The sequence below is a fragment of the Rhinatrema bivittatum genome, chromosome 11 (assembly GCF_901001135.1).
Source record: "Rhinatrema bivittatum chromosome 11, aRhiBiv1.1, whole genome shotgun sequence".
NCBI lineage: Eukaryota > Metazoa > Chordata > Amphibia > Gymnophiona > Rhinatrematidae > Rhinatrema > Rhinatrema bivittatum.
In genome coordinates this window covers 85,022,655-85,037,261 of record NC_042625.1, presented here as the reverse complement: position 1 = coordinate 85,037,261, position 14,607 = coordinate 85,022,655, and the positions used below count along the sequence as shown (strand labels likewise).

Here is a 14,607-nt window from a genome sequence, read left to right as displayed (position 1 = left end):
TGTCCGTGCTGTATTCATGCTTTTATGTGTGTCTGTGGGATGCTCTGCCGACAGTGCCCTGGTTTATAATGGCTGGCATTAGAAAGAAGGTGGAGTTTAAAATAAACCCCCAAACTTTAAGCTGCTGCTAATCTTTTCGGGAGCCAAATGCAAACCAGAATTAAAAAAAAAAAAAAAAAAAAAGGGCATCTTAATCCATGTTTAGTTGTTTATTTGCCGCACACTTCTTAGAAATGCTGAAATAATACTTTTCTATGTAAAATGACACTGTTGGCAGTACATGACTTTATTAAATGTGGTATGTGTGCTGTGCACTGCTCCGGTCTGTCCGATATACGCAAATTATCGATGCTACAACTAGTAATACATAATAAGGAACCAGCTGGGGTAGTAAAGCTAAACTCGCTGTCCTCTGTATGGGGAGGGAATCGCTGGTATGGTTGGAAAGTGCAAAGCTGGAGGTTTTCTTAGGGGGTAGTATCTATGGGTTTGTACTGGTGGGGGTGGCTGCCCTGCTATGTTTCTATTGGCTATTAGTGTACAAGTTAACAGGTTCTGCGTGGTCTTTTTACATCCTTTTGTCCTGGGGAAAAAAATAATTTCATGTTTGGATATGAGAAAGATGCATAATCTTAAATTTCTCACTGTTGGGGGGGGGCAGAAGACCTGCCACTAGCAAGCCTTACGATCAGGGTGAGCTGATGCAAGGAAAGACTAGAGATTGGGGAGCGCCTCCTGTAGCACAGCCGGAGTGGTTCTAGCGTGGAGCCAGAAGGTTGAAGGGGTTTAGGTCCTAAGGCCGCTGGCTGAATAATTAAGCTGTGGTCCTGCAGAGGCCATGAAAGGCCTTTATTTACCGTCTGCAGCGGCCAAGCCTGTAGTTTTTGTTCTCCCTCATTTTGAAGGAGTCTCTGCTATTGAGATCTTATAATCGTGACCCAGTAAACCCCCCCCCCACAGGTTAGGTACTAATTTTGCATTCTGCTCTATTTTAGATACTGTGTGTTTGTGCTAAATATATAAATAATCATATACACATATGTGTAAAACTTAAATTGTAGAAAAAAAAAAAAGCAGTGGCATCACCCTTTGTCTTGTTTCTCCTTTTTGTCCTTGGCTTAGGTGCTTACCTGATGGTGAACTCCTCTCAGCACGTTGCGGGGCAGGTGGCTCACATCCTCTTCCAGGCCCTGAGCGAGAACGACACACACTGCTTGCAGTTCAGCTACTTTCTGTACAGCCGGGACGGCCACAGCCCCGGCTCCCTCAACGTTTACGCCAAGGTGAACAGCGGTCCGCGGGGCAGCGTGGTCTGGAACATTTCGGGATCTCACGGGCGCCAGTGGCACCAGGTGGAGCTGGCAGTCAGCACGTTTTGGCCAAATGACTACCAGGTATGCAGCTACAGGTAGCAAGATAAGAGTGGGGAGGGCCTGTTTTGGCTCCACTAGAATGACAGCATTACCCAAATCCAGACTACTGAAAAGGTGAAACCTTTGTGTCTAGAGACTGCGTCATCGGAAGGCGGATCCCTTAGTTCTAAGGAGTGCAGGGTAAACCTGGAGAAGAGCCAGCCTGAAAGCTTTACTTTCTGTTCTAACTGCTGGGATCTCTACCTGAATCCTGCCCTGCAGCAGCCACAGCTATTCCAGCTCTGCTAATACACCTCAGTCCTGACCCACAGCACCCCCTGCCGTTCCAGTACCGAGGGCCGTGCACACAGCTCTGTCAGTAAATATCAGTCCTGACCACCAGCACCCCCTGCCGTTCCAGTACCGAGGCCCGTGCACACAGCTCCGTCAGTATATCTCAGTCCTGATCCACAGCACCCCCTGCCGTTCCAGTACCAAGGCCCGTGCACACAGCTCTGTCAGTATGTCTCAGTCCTGACCCACAGCACCCCCTGCTGTTCCAGTACCGAGGCCCGTGCACAGCACCTCGGGCTGTTCCAATAGTATCTGCTGATGCACAGTGACCAATAGGTTATGTGAATAGCGTCATGTGTATCATCGAAGGAACAACCAGAGCTTTGTAAAGCTGCTCAGCATGCTGCATCCCCTGCCCCTCCATTTTGTTTCCTATGGATCTGTCTAAGGATCATCCTGATAGTTATGCTCTTTATTTGTACTGTTTTGAGCTTTTTCTCTTCCCTGACTTTTCTCAGTTTTTCCTGTATCTTTTTTCATTTTGGTTCTTTGTGAAAATTTCTTCATTGTTGCCATGACCACTTTGCATTGGTAGCAGGTAGGGCCTGTGCTATGCTCAGCTGGCCCATGGCCTGATTTGAGGTTTTTTTTGGTTCTGCTGAAGTTATATTTCTAAAGATTTCTTCTTCTCAACTTGCCTTGATTCTTTTCCACCTGAAGATTTACACAAAACAGGCCAAGTGGCTTCAGCAGATGTTCATGAGGCACCCGCAAAATCATAGATGACCACTACGAATGTGACCACAGTGTGAGGGCGTGACATCTGCTCCAGGACCCTTGTCCTGAGCAGTTTGGACATGCCACAAGTGACATGGGACCCTGAAGCAGGGGGGCAGGGGGAAAAAAAGCCTGGGGAGCCATGCCAAAGTCCACTGGGGGGTCAGACCTTGTTCAACCAACCTCAGCTATTGATACAAAATTAGGAGCTTGGATTCATCTTGCTTTCACCACTCAAACACTCGCAAGGGTTTGAAAGCTCAGATTGAGGCATAAGAACATGGACTAGGTCTCAGGTCTCTGCTTTTTGGCAGTGATGGTGGCCAATCTCAGGACAACCTTCTTAGTAGAAATTTGCAAGACTATAACATAACATTCAGTTCATACATTTACCAAGTATTACCGCCTTGATACTGCCTCTTATTGGGATTTTAGGTTTGGCTTATCCGTGCTAGATTTCCCCCCCCCCCCCCCCCCCCTCTCAGGATAAAGCCCAGCTCCCAGCCTTCTGAAACCCTTTCCTCTGTTTCCAGGCTTATCTTCCTATGTTTGAAACATAGAATATGGCATTAGATAAGGATAAGGCCCATTTCTCTGCCTCGTTTCGTTCTGTTGTACTGCCATAGGGCCCCATTTGATTTGTCTTCTCTGTCACGTCTTCACTATTTGCGATCCTTTGCACTTATCCCACAGCTCGAATTTTGTTACTGTTCTTCTCTCAACCAATTCCACTGGAAGGCTGTTTCACGCTTTCCTTGAAAACACAGAAGCGAAAAAGAAAAATGAGCAAAGAATGACAAAACACAAAACCCATTTGGAATCGATGATGCTCTCCATTCCTTTTTATTTGAAGATAACCCTTGGCTAGCAGGTCCCATCCATTTGCCTCCACCGAGGCTGCGTGTTTGTGAAAGTGAAATTACTTACCTGTAACGTTTTGTTCGCTAATAGCAGCTCAACTCCTCGCATAACCCACTCATTGACCCTTTTGGGTTATTCTGTTACGCTTTTTCTGTTTTTGGCTCCTTCTTAAACCGAAGGGGGTCGTGCAGGGGTTCGTTCTTGTACATGTGCAAACGTTTCCAGGAAAATCTGGAGATGCTTCTCCTTTTCTTCTTCCTCCTCCTCCAACACATGTGACACATGACCCATGTATGAGACTCCACTGAACTGCTGAGATTGGAGCGCGTAGGACAGGTAAGTCATTTTGCTCTTTGTGATTTCATAGTAATATAGTAAATGACAGTTGGGGAAGACTAGGACAGAATCTGAATTCAAGAAAGCATGGGTTAAACACAGATGGTATCTGGTAGGGGTTGTGAAGCTGAATAGTTTCCGGGGATGGGCAGACTAGACAGGCCCTATGGTCCCTTTCTTCTGTCACATTTTCTGTGTTTCAGGCAGACCTGGCTAAACTTTCATATTGCCCTCTCAATGAAAAGCAACCAACCTTATTTACACTTGTGACCCAAGTCAGGTTTCCAAATCTCCTGCCCGCCCTCCTCCCCACGAACCCCCACTTTCTGTTCATATTTTTCCCATTCTTAATTACGTCTTCAGAAATCAAAGGCATTTGTGAAGTTGGGCGTCGGGGTCTGGGAGAGGAAGGGAAAGGCAGAGTTCTCACAAAGGAAAATAATTACTTTTGATGTTTTATCGACTCCTGAAGCTGAAAGCATAGCAACCCCTGCTGTGCTGAATGCAGCTCGGGGAGCAATTTCTAGTCCTGAATGCATGCATAGCGAGAGAAGAGGAGGAAAACCAAGCCCCCCTCCTTCTCCATAGCAGGGAGAGAAAGTAAACTTGGGCGGCTTGGGCCATTTTGAAGCAGCGTCCCAAACGGCACTGGGCTAGGGAGCCAGGGGGAGGGAAACCGCATTAACTGGAAAGTCCCTGGCAGGCCTGGGAGCTCGCGCAGCGACATGGCGTGATTGCCCGTTCTTCACCATGGATCCGTGGCGGGGAGGCAGCTCAGGGGCTGCACCCATCGCTCTTATTTCTTTGGAAATATATTTTTTTAGCACTTTTTATTTTTTTCCCCTTTGAATGAAAAACAAAATCTCTCCTGTATTCAGTTTATCTGCGTACAAAGGATCTCCTGAACCGTTTAACCCGCAGCCACCGAGCATTCGGGCTGTGTGCGAGCTAGAAACCTTTCCCAGGAAACTTGATGCATGCAGCCCGACGTCGGCAAGCACGATGCAATCCCATTAAATCGGGGATAGGGGGGAGACTCCAATAGGAATTGCGCTTCGGATTTTCTCGTACTTGTTCCACCCCGTTATGGTGGCGAAGTCCCGGAGCGGAGCAGCGGATGCCGATGTAAACAGGCGTCGGTAAAGCTGGAGAAGCTGCTGGCGTGTCCCCACCCCCCCCCCCCCCCCCCAGAAGGAGAAGCTTAAGTGCGAAGGTGGGGGTCACCCCACGAGAGAGGGGCTCAGAGGAAAGGCGAAATTCTGCTCTGTGGAGAGGGCGACGGATGCCACGGTTCCCAAACCGGCGTACGTGGGAGCGATTTAAAACGGCGAGAGAATTATAAATGGGCTCTGAGCAGGTTGGAAAGGACCAGGGGGGAGGGGGGGGGGGTGTGACCAGAGCCTGCAGTGACAGAGAATGCAGGGGGGGGGGGGGCGCGAGAACTCTTCGTCTACTGTTAATTACTGGAGACCCACAACCAAGGATTCATCTCTCAATGGTTTCCTTGAAGGTCCTGTTTTAAAAAAAAAAAAAAAAAAAAAAAAAAAAGATTAGCTCCCTGTTGCTTTTTGGTGCCTCAATCAATAAAAGATGAACTCTAAATAAATAAATAGAAATTGCAGAAATGAAAGGTTTCATCTTCAAACGTCTTATCTAAAATAGGCAGGATTTAATTTCCTCCTAGTCTGAGGGTTTTGGCTGTTCACTGCAAGCTGTATCCAAGTGCGGATCTGCAGCCCATCAGGATCCTCCTCCAGCCACCTCTGGATGGTCCTGCTGATTGCTTCTGAAGGGGATAAGCAGCATGCTGGTGGTGTTAGGAGCAAATTGCAACTTAATGGATGGGAGCTTTGGGGAAGATGAAGAGGATTAGCCTAGGGATACCTGTAGTTAGTAGGAAAGATAAGATTGTCTCTGGAAGCAGCTTCTCTCTCCTCCTTATCCCTCCAGATGCCAAGCTCACACCCTCCTGCTGCAAAGGGAAAGCATTAATATACTGTAAGACACATCTTAGCCGATTTTAATGGGGGCAACAAAGCAGTCAGCCGCCAAAATCTTTGGCTGAAAAATTCCTGCCCCTCTGCAGGTGGGAAAAGCACGTGCATAGTCTTGTGGCACAGATGCTTTTACCCGCATTGCATGGTAGCGAGTCCAGGAGGGCGCTGCGAGGGTGAAGGGCTGAGCCCGGCAGGCAACGTGCAGAGATTTCATTTTGAAACTCCCGCGTGCGACTTATAATGTGGACTTTGCACCTGCTGCTCCGATCAGCCCCTGCTGTTGGGGGGGGGGGGGGTGTAGTTCCCTTTTGAAGATTTTGTTCGCAAGGCTTGCAGGCCCACAGACCCACAAGCCGTTTGTGGTACTTGAAAATTACCCCCAGAGCAGCAGTATTTAGAGGAAACAATTATCCAAGCCTCGGCTCCTGCTGTATACTGTTCACAGATTTTTCAGGCGGCATCACACAAAGCTATAAAAATAAAATCTGCTAATTGCTGAACAATAGTGTGTTAATGTGTGTTCTCAGGTTGTTCTTTCCCTTGTAGGAGATGGAGGGGAAGATGGTTGAGATGCCAGAGAGGGGGGGAGCACGTTTGGCATGGGTGAACAGCTGTTCACCTGTGTAACAAGTGCTTCTGAAGAATTGCCCCGACTCGTGGGTAAAAGTACCCATGCTGTCAATAGCACCTGCACTTAACCCCCCCCCCCCAAAATAGGGCAGGGTTAGATCGGAGAAGGGAAGCATGCACCAGGTATGCTGTTCTCTAATCTCCATATCTACATGTGCCAGGACAAGAGCCCTATTCTAAGGAAAGTTTGTGATGATATTGCTTTAAAATATTTCCTCCCATTGGCATAAAAAATCCAGTCCTGGCTTTCACCATATCCCTTGCAGTTCTTATAGTTCCCCATTGAATTCCCCAAGATAATGAGAACTGAGCCCATACACGTGATTGGCTAACTCAGTCTTACCTTTACCCTAACTTGAAGCCATATGGAAACAGCTGATGTGTTAGGCAATCGTAAAAGCTGGTTGGACTTGCTAGACCTCCTGATTGTCTTCCAAGCTAACCAATTACATAGGGTAACTCATGAGAGCATTTCCCTTTGCCTTCCAGGTCCTGTTTGAGGCTGTGGTCTCGGCTGATCGGAGAGGGTATCTTGGATTGGATGACATTCTGCTCTTGAACTACCCTTGTTGTAAGTGCCGTGAAGCCAAGCTTTATTTATTTATTTATTTATTTATATATTTAAAGTTTATTAATGCACCAACACAATACACTAAGCCATGAAAATATCAGAGCATGCAAAAGCTATATAATATAATGAATCTGTACATATTTTACTTTTCCATCCTTATCCCCCATCCCTTCCTTAATAAAAGAATACAACATTAAGCATAAAACACAAAGCAGCATCTCATGTACAATCTGATTCAAACCTATGAATATCAAAAATGAAAGAAAAAGCCCTGGAGTCAGTCCCCATACAATTCTTATTGGTAACTCACTTCTCATATGGCTCCCAGATTGCCTTAAATCTTTTCAAAGTATCATTACATAGCGCTGTCAGTTTATCCACATAATGAACAGTCTTGAATCTCCCTAATAGAATCAAAAGTTGGAGCATTAGAACTAACAGCTACTTCACATCTAGCTGCCGTATTAACATATAAACTCAGTTTCATCATTTTTGGAGACCATTCGTATGGTATAATTAACAATAAAAAAGCCCCAAAAAACTTGGGATCCACTGTATTCAACATTTCATCCATCAAATTCATTAGTTTTCCAAAAAAACATGGTCTTCTCACAAATCCCACCATACATGCCAAAAAGTACCAACGTGTCCACATTTTCACCAGCAATCATCTGGTACTGCTGGATACATTTGTTTAATTTGCTTGGTGTTGAGCACCAGTAATAATAGGATTTTTGTACCCATTTTCTACTGTCCGTGCTGATATTGACCCCTTAGCTGTGTGATGATAACATTGGTCCCACAATTCCTCCTGTAATTTCCTACCCAAATCAGTTTCCCAGTCTCGTACAGACTTAGGTTGAGTTGTTAGATCTGGGTCTGATAACCTCCACTGGAATCTATTTATCAGACAGAAAATGCCTGATTTTGTAAATACGCATACCTGTCCTTGTTATATCTGGCACCTTATTTTTAAATGTTTTTTATATATTTTCTTCAATTAATAGGTATCACATATAACAGCACCATAGCTTTGGTACGTTGCTTGAAACCCACAACTTTTATATAAACCCCGTGACCGACCTCCCTCCCTTCCCCACTCTCCCAGCCCTATCCTCGTAAAAAGGACACAAGAAGAGAAAACTTGGAACACTGGGCTCCATAGAACGTAGATAAGGTCCAACACCACATTGAGAATCATCCCAAAATACATCTCCTCACAGACCCCTTGAAGCCAAGCTTTAAACTAGGAGTTTTCACTACAGTCCCTCGAGGTCCAGGGCTAAGTCCGGTTCTGGTGTGAGAAAGTAACCTGATCATTAGCTCACATGCACGCGAAAGGCAGACTAGTTCGCAGTCTTTGATGCCTGGAAGTGAATACCACGGCTTTAGACTTTAAAGGAAAAAAACCCCCCACCATCAAGAACTCATCCCAAAGGCAGTAGACTCAGGTTCTGTAGCGGTTGACATCTCCGGGTACAACTGATGTACTGTAGGTGCTTCATATGAGGAAGATAAAGTGTGGTGATGAAAAGGCCACCATTTTTTTTTAAATTTCACTCAAGTTGTACGGCTGCAGAAGTACCTATGTATCCTGCTGTTAGGCAGCTTTAGTAAAAATTGTTCCAGAGCAGTGGTGGTGCCTGCTACTGTCCTTCAAACCTGATTGCTCTGTGATTTGAGATCAAGGCTGGTCTTCACTGTCAAACTGTCACCTTCGCAGATTGATGTTTTTAATCTCACTGTCGGCCAACGATTTCAATATATGGTCCATAAGGATTCCAAGGTCTCTTTCCTGAGTGGTGACTCCTAATGCAGAACCTAAAACCTTTACTCGTACCTACTGACTTTCAAACAGTTCTCCAATCACTCACTCACTCTACTCTCAATTACTGCAGCTCACTTTACATTTAACAAAATCATTGCAACTGGTTCAAAATGCAGCAGCTCGGCTACTTACAGGCAATGGCACACTAGGACCACATCTCACCTTTTTCTCCATAATTTGCACTGGCTCCCAATTCAGCAACGTATTCATTATAAACCCGCTGGGATGATTCATAATTTACTAAACAACCTTAGTTCACCCTGGATTATACTTAAAATGTGTACACCCTCCAGAAGTTTACATTCATCCTTGCCATCACTATTCCATATCCCATCAGCTCATCCAGCACGTCTTGTGCTAACATGGAAGAGAGCATCCTGGATAGCAGGTCCCATACTCTGGAATTCTCTACCGTTGAATTATGTTTCATAAAAGTACCAAAACAGTTTGACGGCCCTGAAAACGCATTTTTTTCACTCAGCATTAGAAGGATTGGCTGTGAAAGAAATGACCACTATGATTCTCTGTGATCAGCTTCCATGTTTTGTGTGGCTACATGGTAGATGGCAACTTTGCCCAGCTTAGATTGAAATTGGGGGGGGAACTGGACATTTATTTTATGTGGCCTGGCAAGCTCCCAGCATCTTCTTTTAGGTTTTAGACGTAAAATATCAAACCCTAAGCAAAACATCACTGCGCCATGTTGGTCGCAGTAACAGTTTTTGTGTGAAATATTACCTTGCCATATGCACTAAAGTAATCTTTCCTCACCCAGGATGGTGCTGCCTTGGAGTTATTGATTCTGTAGCACGTTGGGGAGTGGGCACTGTGTAGATTGAGTCTTCAGCTCTGATTTGTAATGCACAATGCATCTCTTCCATTGCTTGTGACCCTGGCTCATTTTCTTGTGTTTAGCATTGAATCGTGTGTGTCTGAGGCATCCTGATGCCTTCCTTCTGATGTGAGCTGTCAGACAAGGGAAGGCCGCATAATCATTGCTAAGCATACACCGGCAATTACATGTCAACTTAATGGCTGGGTGCGATACCATGTTGTTAACCAGTCAGTCTCTTCTAGGCAGCTTTAATGATGTCCTGTCAAAGGTAGACAGTAAACTAACTAAAGCTAACCGCAGTTAAAATGGCAGGCAAACCTGGTCTAGAGTAGCCTTCCAAGGTCATATTTACAAGCAGTCAAGAAAACGGGAGTCTCTTTGGCCCATAGGACGCTCGCAAGCTTTGATCCCATTTGTTTGGATGCTCAAACAAAATATTAAAAATATAGTGGGATTACCAAAAATGTTTTTTTTTCTTAATGTACCAGTCCAGCAATTGGTGAGTTGGCTGAATGGAAAACTCAACTCTGGCAGTTTGTCATTATGGTGCAGGTCAAAACCTAGAGCAGTGGTTCTCAACCCAGTCCTCAAGGAGCTTCCCTTTCCCTCGCCACCAACAGCTCTGGTTTTTGGGGTCACTAAAATATGCAGACTAACCAGATTCTTATACCATCCCGCCCCCTCCCCCCCCATCAAAGCATGCAAATATATCTCATGAATATCCTTTGCAGAGAAGCCTGCAAACCAGAGCTGTTGGTAGAAGATTTGAGGAATAGAGTGAAAGTCACTGTCTTACAAGCTCAAGTCCCTATTTTTTCTTAAACCTTGGTCTCATTGCTTTCTGTGACTTATAATCATTGGAAGAATTGCCAAAATGTTGTGTGATGGGTGGTGCTAACCATCCCTTTCTTTTGAGTTTAGTACGGGTATTTTGTTAGCCAGCTAGGTGGTTTTGGTTATCGTGCATGCTACTACCATGGCTGAAAAGTTAATGTGATTGATTGGGGGAAAAAAAAAATTACATACCACTTTAAATGGTGTTCCACCATGCATGTTAAATTTTTAGCAAGAATTTTCTTGTATAGGCCCTTCAATATGGTATTCCTTTAGAATCTCATGCCCAGTGCCATAGGCAAGGATTTGATATGGCAGAAACTTTTATCAAATGAAAAGGTGGTGCTAGCAGAAAAATTAGAGGACATTGAGAATCACTCTAGACACTATAATTTAAGGATTAGGGGAATCCTTGAAACGATTGTAAAGATGCAGCACTAATGGCAAAAAACATCTGCGCTTATGTTCTCTCGCTTCAGGCCAATGCAGAGGAGGACTGATGGCAGCCATCTTAACCTGGTTAAGATTGAAAGGGCTCATAGAGCTTTTGGATCTAGATCTGAAAATAAGATCTAGAATATTGTATTGTGCTTGCATAGCCATGCTCAAAAATCCCTAATTTTTGACCTGGTGAGGAACCAGTCTGATTTGTCCTGGGAAGGCCATTCTATCTCCTTTTTTAAAAATTTGGCGCCTTCTACTCTCTGTAAGCATTTTGAGCTGTGGGATGCACATCTTCACTACAGATGGACCTTTCCTTTTGGTATGCTTTTTGTAGCTAAGGGAACCACGTTTCGAGTGAAAACAGTGACTGAAACGGTAACTGCATTTAAACAAGCCAATATCTCCTTCACTTTTCCAGTTCCGAAGATGGTGGCTGAGGTGGTAAGGGCAGATAACATTCCGAGGTGGCAGGAGACTTCCTGCTCCGTTATGTCTGATCAGGGATGATGGACTTTGTGGGCCTTCTGCAACGACAGTTGATGTGGGCTATTTTTGGAGTCTTAAATATTACTCATAGACTCTAACTTTTTGCATGTACTGGTATGCCCCTTTAGTTTTATAGCGCAATGTTTTGAGAGCATTATCTTTTTGTAGTTCACAATTAGTTTGCGGTGAAATCGTGCTGGTTGATCTTGCATAGTGTTTTATTTGAATGGTCGGGGGGGGGGGCTTGGCTCTTTCTCCATATTGGTTGGTCTCTGATGTCCCCGAGGAGTTGATGGATCTGCCAGGGTGGTTGGGTAGATCAAATACAGAACATTGGAAATTTATGGGTAGGGTATTTGTTTCATTTGTCTCTTTATTTTGTTGGAGAGGGTTGCTCGCATTTATTTCATAGGACATCTGGATGCAACACATCATACCTTATTGTTTGACCTGAATGTAGCACAATGACGGATAAACTATTTTCCCTGAATGTTAAGGGTCTTAATGTCTTTCGGAAACGTCAGCTTTTATTTGCAGAATTCACACAGTATAAAAGAGCCATTGCATTTCTTCAGGAGACTCGCCTATGGAACAAAGTACGAATGCCTACTTTTTCATAAACATTATCCTCACCAATTCTTTCTAGCAAATTCAGTAGGTAATAAATATTCGGGTGTTGCTATCTTAATCTCTAATTCTTTTACTCATGAGGTACTTTTCCAGCTTCCTGACCCTAATATTAGATAATCTTTTTTTCTCCCAAGCCTCCATATTTTTTCAGAGGCTAGATGGAGTTTTGCTTTCTCATATGAAAGGGTTGCTGATCATTGGTGGGTGGGGATTTTAATCTTACTAGAAGTCCTAAATTAGATAACACACAACAGGCTCACCTTCAGACGCAAGGGGTGAGGAAATAGCTTGGTTCTCTGATTTCTCAATGGAATGTTGTGGATATCTGGCAACAGAGACACCCTCGCTCATGGGTCTACTCGTGCATCGACTATTTCCTTGTCGATAAGCTTCTGCAAAATCGAGTGGTGCAGAAATAGGAAGCATCACTTGGTCTAATCATGCACCTCAATATTTCCTTCATTGATCTGGATTGTGGTCAGCAATTCTGGCATCTAAATGAAAACTTACTGAAGGGACGATACCTTTGTTGAAACTTTTTGAGTTAGAGGATGCGGGAGTATTTTCTTCTATATGCTTCTACTTCTACCTCTAAACCTGTGATTTGAGAGTACTCTAAAGCAATGGCAAGGGGTCTTTTAATATCATATTCCAATGAATGTCGGTATATAAAAACAATCAAATCAAATAAATATGCCCCGTATAGTAAGAGGGAGCAAGATTCTAAATGTTCTTGCCTCTTAACAGAAGTGGAGCAGTTATCTAGGGAGCATGTGCGTACACTATCCAGGTCTGTGTTCCGTAAACTATCCTCAATTTGTTCAGAATTGCACTCCTTGGATGATGCCAGTATTGCTTACCAGCTTGAATTGACTAAGCAGGAGTAATTTGGGGGGGGGGGGGGGAAATAAGGCTAAATTTTGTTTGGCATGGCGTTTGAAGGCCTTACAATTTTGAAATTCCATTTCCAAAAATAAAACTGCTGACTAAATTGGTAGATATTTGGGAATGCTTTTCACAGTTTTATAAAACCCTTTATAGTGCTGACTCATCTATTTCAGTTTTTTATATTGATGAATATCTCTTCTCTTTACCTCTTCCATGCTTGACGCCAGAGCAGAATTTTCCAGATAGCCCCATTAGCACACCTGAGGTACTGCAGGTCTTTAAGACCTTGAAAGTGGGTAAATCACCGGGGTTGCATGGGCTAACTAGTGGCTATTGTAAAAAGCTCTCACAGGAGTTAGTGGCCCCTTTGACTGATATGTTTAATGCCCTGAGGGATGGGGGATCATTTGCAGCAAATTCCAACATTGCAGGCATATCTGTCCTGGCGAAATCCGGAAGAGATCCTGCTCTATGCGGCTCTTATCAGCCGATTTCTCTAATTAGCTAAAATTTTAAGATCCAGATTAAAGTTTTTTGGTGGCGTGCTTAAATAAGATCCTACCTCCTATGACCAAGTGGGCTTTATTCCACACCAATCAACAATCTTTTGTACATTGTCTGCTGCTGATTTGCTCTGGTGGGTTTGTAAGGAGAAGGTACTAACAGTGTTATTGTCTGTTGATGCCGAAAAGGCATTTGACGTGGTCCGCTGGCCCTTCCTATTTAAAACTCTTTGTAAAATGCAATTTGGCCCCTTCTTCTTACGTTGGATTTAATTATGACTCCCCTGAAGCCAGGATGAAAGTAAACGGTGGGTGTTTTGCAATAGGTCGAGGAACCAGGCAGGGTTGCCCAGTATCCCCTCTGTTATTTACTCATTTTTTTGGAACCCTTTACCACCCGAATTACTTTCCCATCAGATTAGGGGGGTGGAGGTTGGTAGTCATCAGTATAAAATTTCATTGTTCGCTGATGACATACTCTTCACTGTATCCAATCCCGCTTTTTCATTACCAGGAATTACATAAGAATTACAATATTTCAGCAAGGTTTTGGGATTTAAAGTCAATCTGGAAAAATCTGAACTCTTGAATGTTAATCTAGATATAATTACTCAGTCTAATCTCAGTAAGACCTTTCCCTTCCGTTGGGTTAAATTTTCCCTGAAGTATCTAGGAATCCATATCAGCCCTCATGTAGACGATTTATATGATTTGAATTATAATCCATTAATAAGGGTGGTGTGCAGGGATCTAGCCAAGTGGAACAGAATATTTTTTTCTTGGTTAGGTTAAATAGCTATTATCAAGATGAATATTTTGCCCAGATTTCTCTCTGTTTATTACTCTCCCCATTTTCTGTCTACTACCCTTCTACGTCTGTGTCAAGAGAATTTTTGATTTCATTTGGAGAAGGTACCCACCTCGAGTAGCTAGAGCGATTCTATATCAGCCTAAGAAAAGAGGAGGTTTGGGCACACCAAATCTCTCCTGGTATTTTGCAGCAGCACAATTTCGGGTGCTCATAGACTTCCACCGTTCTGTGGAGGGTAACAATGGATCTTATTGGAGCAGAATATGGTGGGACCGATGCCCTTGGCGGCTCTTCCTTGGCAGCCCCCGTTCCACTTGGCGTCCCTTGCACACCCTGCCTATATCTCTAGCAACTACCGTGCGGCTGTGGTCACGATGAAGACGTAAGGTTGTGGGTAATACTTACTATTTTTATCTTTCACATCTTTTCCACAATATGGCTTTTCCTATCTGCAGGCCTATCAGTGCCTTTACGGATTGGAAATCCCATGGCATATCCAGACTTTGCCATTTATTAGAGGGTGGTGAGGT

The 14,607-nt window shown here is 44.1% G+C and overlaps 1 protein-coding gene across 4 annotated transcripts in view; it reads left to right on the top strand.

The window, feature by feature from the left end:
- Positions 1-14,607, top strand: part of PTPRU (protein tyrosine phosphatase receptor type U) — a 339,580-nt gene that overhangs the window by 168,883 nt on the left and 156,090 nt on the right. For all 4 annotated transcript variants that reach the window (XM_029571024.1, XM_029571023.1, XM_029571025.1 and 1 more), the window contains 2 exons: positions 1,123-1,394; positions 6,737-6,818. In XM_029571024.1, coding sequence (XP_029426884.1) covers positions 1,123-1,394; positions 6,737-6,818 — 354 coding nt within the window. The remainder of the gene's footprint in view (positions 1-1,122; positions 1,395-6,736; positions 6,819-14,607) is intronic.